The sequence below is a fragment of the Oryza glaberrima genome, chromosome 10 (genome assembly GCF_000147395.1).
Source record: "Oryza glaberrima chromosome 10, OglaRS2, whole genome shotgun sequence".
NCBI classification, from domain to species: Eukaryota; Viridiplantae; Streptophyta; class Magnoliopsida; order Poales; family Poaceae; genus Oryza; species Oryza glaberrima.
Window position 1 is genome coordinate 13,480,561 of NC_068335.1, and position 6,000 is coordinate 13,486,560.

Consider the following 6,000-nt stretch of genomic DNA (forward strand, 5'->3'; position numbering starts at 1 on the left):
ATTATCTCATTGTACTAGCTCTTATTACAGCATGCATATTATACTGTTATTGATAGTTTACCAATAATACCATTACATTAAGAGATTGATTATTGCACGCATACATGCATGAAGTTAGACTAGTGTGGTGATGCATTCACTACTCCAGAAACATACAAAATGGATAGCACTATAGGTGGTGTCCGTTCTTATGTGTCTAGTCCTTGTTATGGAATGTTTTATTCTGTGATGAACTTGTGGCTTCCTCAACTCCCTCTGTGTTCTCTCAGTATCTTCCCCTATGTTGTTGAAAGTTGATACATGGATGTTATTTTTCCTCTTGAATGTTGATTCTATGATTATGTTCTTGGATGTTGGATCGATCTTAGGGGTGATGGGGTGATGGAATCTGGTGGTAAAGTGGAGTTGCTTTTTTTTTTCCATTACTGGAACCTCAAAAATGCTAGTTCCTAAACCGGCAACTTTAAGTCCTCTTTACAGGTACCGTCTGTGGGGTGGTGGTTGGGAAATCCGACACCTATGTCCGGTTCGCAATTGGCACCAATCACCTTTTTTTGTAGTAGTGATTAATATGCATTTCCTCTATTTCACACTATAAGATGTTTTGGGTTTTGAATAGAGTCATGCATGTATCCATGTATGTGTGCTTCATATAAATGTCCAGATTCATATAAATGTTAGTAAATCTAGACGAGGGATGGAGAGATGCCAAAACGTCTTATAGTGTGGAACGGAGGGAGTACGGTGCATGCGATAAGAGAAATTAATTATGACGGCATTTGGGTAAACTAGTTGGTTTCCTAGCTTGGCCTACGAGCTAGCCTCAAAACTAATATGCTTTACAATTTTCTACAAGGGGAGTAGCGGCAAGCTCTAGCTCCTGCTATATATATATATATATATATATAGAACACTCTCTTCAGCTGCAACCACTGTCTCGCATCGCATTCTAGCTCTAATTAATTGACTTCCTTGAAGCTAGCATTGCTAGTGCCGGAGATCGACGACGTCGGAGTAGGACGATGTCCAGCCGGAGCAGGTCGAGGGCGTCATCGGCGGCGAGGATCACCGACGAGCAGATCGGCGACCTCGTCTCCAAGCTCCAGGCCCTCCTCCCCGAGGCTCGCCTCCGCAGCAACGACAGGGTACGCCTGTGCATTGCAGCTTTTGCGACGACGCCATGGCCGGCTTTCTGATCTACGACGATCGACGACGGCCGGCGAGCTGAAATTGATCGAAATGTAATGTTGCAGGTGCCGTCGGCGAGGGTGCTGCAGGAGACGTGCAGCTACATCCGGAGCCTGCACCGGGAGGTGGACGACCTCAGCGAGCGCCTCGCCGAGCTGCTCGCCGCCGCCGACGTCAGCACCGCGCAGGCCGCCGTCATCCGCGGCCTGCTCATGTAGCCGCCTTCACCGCCGCCGCCGCTCGCCGGCGACCCGTTTAGAGATCGATGAGACTGGGGCCCATCCGTAGCTTTATTTAATCTACTAGAAGGGAGAGAGAGAGAGAGGGCATGCTTGTGTGCTTTAATTTTGATTCGATGAAGATTAATTACATTAATAAAACCATGATTTTTTGTTAGTTTCTTCGTGCCAGTGTAACTGCATTTTTTTTTTTGTTGTCATAATTTTGACCGGAATGAACATGCTCCTGTTAGCGTCTTTCCCAACTGACACGAGACTCACCTAAATATGTTCTATGCTAGTGGAGTCGTCAATCACATTGATCTAGAAAACTCTAAACCAAGATGGGCTTTAGAGATTAAATCGGCAAATGAAAATGATTTAGAGATCAAAACCAGCATTTAGGCTGATTTACATTGATATGGAGATAACCATCCATTTCGTGGGTGAATCGGAATGTTTACGGAATAAACCTACAAAGTATATTGCAGTCTCTCCACAAAAGCAGAAGATTCACGGTGTAAATCGATGGAAATGGATGAACTGAGATAAAGTAGAAAACATAGCTGAAAAGTAAAATAAAACAGTGATTCGATTGATTGCGTAAGGTTTGGGTCTAGGATTAGAATCTAATCGGCCATAGCAATTACAAAGAGATTGATCTTGCCTCCGCAAGGACTTCTCCACATTTTGTTTGGCCTAGAAATCGATTACGTTTTCAAAAATCTCGCATCCAAGCAAGGAAACACGAGAATATTCTTAATTGGACTCGAACTCGAGTTTGGTGATCTAATTGGTCACACAAAATAGCGGCTTAACGGCAGTTCACCCTCCGGTCTAACCAGCCACAAAACAGCAATCAGGCCGGTCTCCATGGGAAATATTTGCTTTATTTAAAATCTGACCCAAATTTATGATAAATTTGTCCAAGTGTTAAACTTGGTTGTCAATAGCTTCTAAATTACATGTTCAGTCTATTATCATTTCATATCACTACTGGAGAAACCATCTTTAATAGGTTGGCCAAAAACCATATTAGTCCCGGTTTGAATAGGAGCCAAGACTAAACATCATTTTTCGTCCCTGTTTAAAACTCCAATGGGATAAGATGATCTTCAATCCTGGTTGGTAACACCAACCGAGACTATAAATCATCTTTAGTCTTGGTTCATTCATTGTTAGGCCATGGCAGGCACCCTATTATCTTTAGTCCCGGTTGGTGTCAATAACCGGGACTAAAGATCAGTACTTTAGTTCTAGTTGTTTATATCTACCAGGACTAAATATTAAAAAAAAGCGCGCACGGGAGGGAGAGAGGAAAAATCGCGCGTGGGAGGGAGAAAGAGAATAGCGCAAGCGTAGAGAGCAAAAAAAAAATCTGTCTCTCTCTCCCTCAACCTTATCTTCTTATCTTCTTCTTCTCCTCTTCCCCTCTCTTCCCCCTCCTCCTCCTCTCCCAGTCTCTCCCCTCTCCTCCCCACCTCCTCCCCCTCCTCTCCCGGGCCCTCGCCTCTCTGACGGCTGCGGCCGGTGGGCAGCGGGCTGCGGCAGGCGGCGGAGAGCGGTGGCGAGGCCGTTACGGAGGGCGGCAGCGGAGACTGCGGGCGGAGGCGCGGCCGAGGCTGCAGAGGGCGGCGGGGCGCGGCTGTCACGGAGGATTTTGTGTTGTAAATATCTGTGTTGATTTTGTGATGATTTTGTGTTGTAAATTTGGGATGATTTTTAGATGTGTTTTGAATGATTTTGTGATGTAAATCTATGGTTGATTTTGTTGTTAAATTTGTGGATGATTTTGTGAACGAGGATAATTTTATTGCTGAGTTCGGTTTGAAATCAATATTTAAACAGAAAAAACAATGGAAAAGGAAAAAAAATACAGCCGGGCACGTGGCTTAGCCATCTTTAGTCCCGGTTGGTACCAACCGGGTCTAAAGATCGATCTTTAGTCCGCGGTATTTAAACCAGAACTAAAGATAGAGATTTGTAGCCCCGGTTTACTACCCGGACTGAAGGAGGTTGCAAACCGGGACTACAGAGGGTTTGTGCAGCAGTGGATATAACAAACATGCGTATGCTATGCAGACATGTAGCAACAAAGTTCAGTTAATGGCTAGAAATCTATGGGCCTTCGCAATCTCCTAAAGTTCGAAATTTCACATTGATGTTACTGTAACTTTAGCGAAAATTTAAAAAAGAATTAACACTGCTAGCCCTCGATCTCCAACATATAATTTTTAGTGTTTCCAACTCGATCAGCCACCGACCTGATCTAGTTATTTTCTGATAATTGAGCTACCACTGGTATATAAGCCATAGAAAAATAAATTAAGCAAAACCAAAAATAACTCATAGGTAAAACTTTGGTGATGTCTATTTTTGACCTTTAAATTTAGTTTTTTTTCTGCCCTAAACTACAAACCTGATTATTTTTTACCCTCGACCTTTTAAAACCGAAGAAATAACACTGAAACCATGTTTCACAGTGGGTTTTTGCTACATGAACATCAATTAGGTGATGGTCATCTAATTACATTAGGAAAGTATGCATCAAAATGGTATAAGATATGAAAACCATCTTCATTTCAACAGAACCACTAAAAATATATTTATTTTTATCGAAGGTGTTATTTTTCTCGTTTTGAAAGTTTGCTAAAAAATAGAATCTGAGCAAAATTTGAGGTTAGCGGTCCAAATATTAAAGCTAGAAAATATACTATAATGAATTAACTCTAAAAATTAAGTTTCAAAAATTATATTTTGGCTGCGCATAATAAGCCAATATACAGACGATGAAAGCCGTCGGTGGTTGCATATGCATAAGCCTTTTTCATTGGAGATCCTCAGGTTGAAGATAACATTTTCAATTGGTTCTAGCTAGGATTTAAAAGAAGCTAGATGAAGTGAAGTTCTACAACCTACAGGGTATCCCTGTCAAACAAATCTGGAGATTTTTGGTTCAGAAAATATATAGTATTTTCGATCTCTCCTCCGACAGGGTCCCCCATTCAGCAATGAGCACTACAGAGTCAAATGAGCTCCTAGTGAATTTTTCTATAATCTGCCGACCAGTTAGGTGCATGTAACCACAACTTGTGCTTTGCATTATTGTGTGAGCTCACAATAATTAATTTGACACAAGGATCGATTGATACTGATTTCACTAGTTAAATTTTTCTATTCTCAAATTTGATTGCAATATGTCAGTACCCGAACCTGCATGTCACCTAGCTAGCATATATATTGTGCTTATTTATTTAATTTTGAAAAAACTAGGGAATAGTAGTGAAAAACCAGAGAAACAATGGATGGCGCTAAGAAAAACCGGTTTTTTAAGTAGTGAATAGTTCTGAAAATTAAGTTCCAATGGTTTTTTTAAAAAAAGAAACAAAAGAACGTTTACAACCCCTGCACGGGTCACAAACTTAGGAGAGAAAGAAAGGACGAAGTTACGTTGAACGCAAAGGTTTAAATTTAACTATATATCTAGGTATGTTATAAGGGTCTGGTAGGATTCGATTTTTATATATGTATTTTACATATTTAATCTATATTTTCAGGGTAAATAAATACTGCTTTGAGAAGCTAGCTGGTTCAATCTCTCCTAGTTAACTAGTCGATCTCGCACCAAAAAAAAAATACAAAAGAAGAAATTAATTTCAATTTATGTGATATTAGTCCACAAGGATAGATTCAGCTATCATTTTCTTTGTTATTTCCTTCGTATGTAAGGGACACTTTAAAAATGCTTCGTAGGGGATACTTTTAGCTAGCTAGGTAGTTTGGTGAGTTGGATAGTTACATATGAATTTTTTTTTCTACCACATTCTGTCAGTGAGCTGGTTTACATTTCACCCTTGATTATGTATTTTTCTTCTGGTGAGTGGAAGGAATTGGATTTTTCAGCTTCACTCCCCATCAATTGTACACTATTATTTCTCAGTTTTTAAGTTGGTGATCACATTGATGATTATTCCTTATAGATTACATCAAAACAGAACAGATCAAGGAAAGGCTTGGGCTCAAATGGAAGCCCCATCCTAACTCTTTAGTTTACAGGCCAGCTGGCCCAGCTCAAGCCCACAATGAACTCTGCCTATTTTAGTCCTTTATTATGAATGGATGTTCAATTGATTTTTGCAAAATGCAAATGTTTTCTCTATCATTCATTTTGTTCCAAAATTCATACCAGTAGAGCTACTCATATATGTAGGGAGGTGAATGGTTAATCAAATCCCAAAGCAATATATAGTAAGATAGATAATGTAAGACAAAACTGGAAAATTAAAGCCAATAATCTCAACTCTCAGTTAATTCATGTCCAAAAGTCCGAAAAACCCACAAACCAGAGCAGCACACAACATCAATAAATTCTTGAGGCAAAAGAAAAATGGCATTTAAGAAAATTAAAATATTGTGTCGATAATCATTTGGCTGGATAAACCCACTAAAAATAGGGATGCTCCAATGAGATCATGCGGCACAATGTCTCACCGCTCCCTCCTCTCCTTGTTTCTCTCCATTCCATGCATCCACAAGTTCATCATATCCGTCGTCGTCTTCGTCTTCCTCAGTTTATCTCCATTTCTCCTCTTGC

General features: G+C 40.4%; 1 protein-coding gene across 1 annotated transcript; it reads left to right on the plus strand.

Moving 5' to 3' along the window:
• The first annotated feature begins 948 nt into the window (after positions 1-948).
• On the plus strand, positions 949-1,553 carry LOC127753364 (transcription factor ILI7). The gene is made up of 2 exons (XM_052278839.1): positions 949-1,145; positions 1,254-1,553. The coding sequence occupies exons 1-2, from the start codon at positions 1,023-1,025 to the stop codon at positions 1,404-1,406; spliced, it is 276 nt and encodes a 91-aa protein (XP_052134799.1). The 5' UTR covers positions 949-1,022; the 3' UTR covers positions 1,407-1,553.
• The last annotated feature ends 4,447 nt before the right edge of the window (positions 1,554-6,000 follow it).

What these genes read in the sequence shown, in the direction of transcription:
- LOC127753364 (XM_052278839.1), top strand. Translation starts at nt 1,023, where the DNA reads ATGTCCAGCCGGAGCAGGTCGAGGGCGTCATCGGCGGCGAGGATCACC. An exon ending in GCCTCCGCAGCAACGACAGG is followed by an intron (nt 1,146 to 1,253) that starts GTACGCCTGTGC and finishes GTAATGTTGCAG; the next exon opens with GTGCCGTCGGCGAGGGTGCT.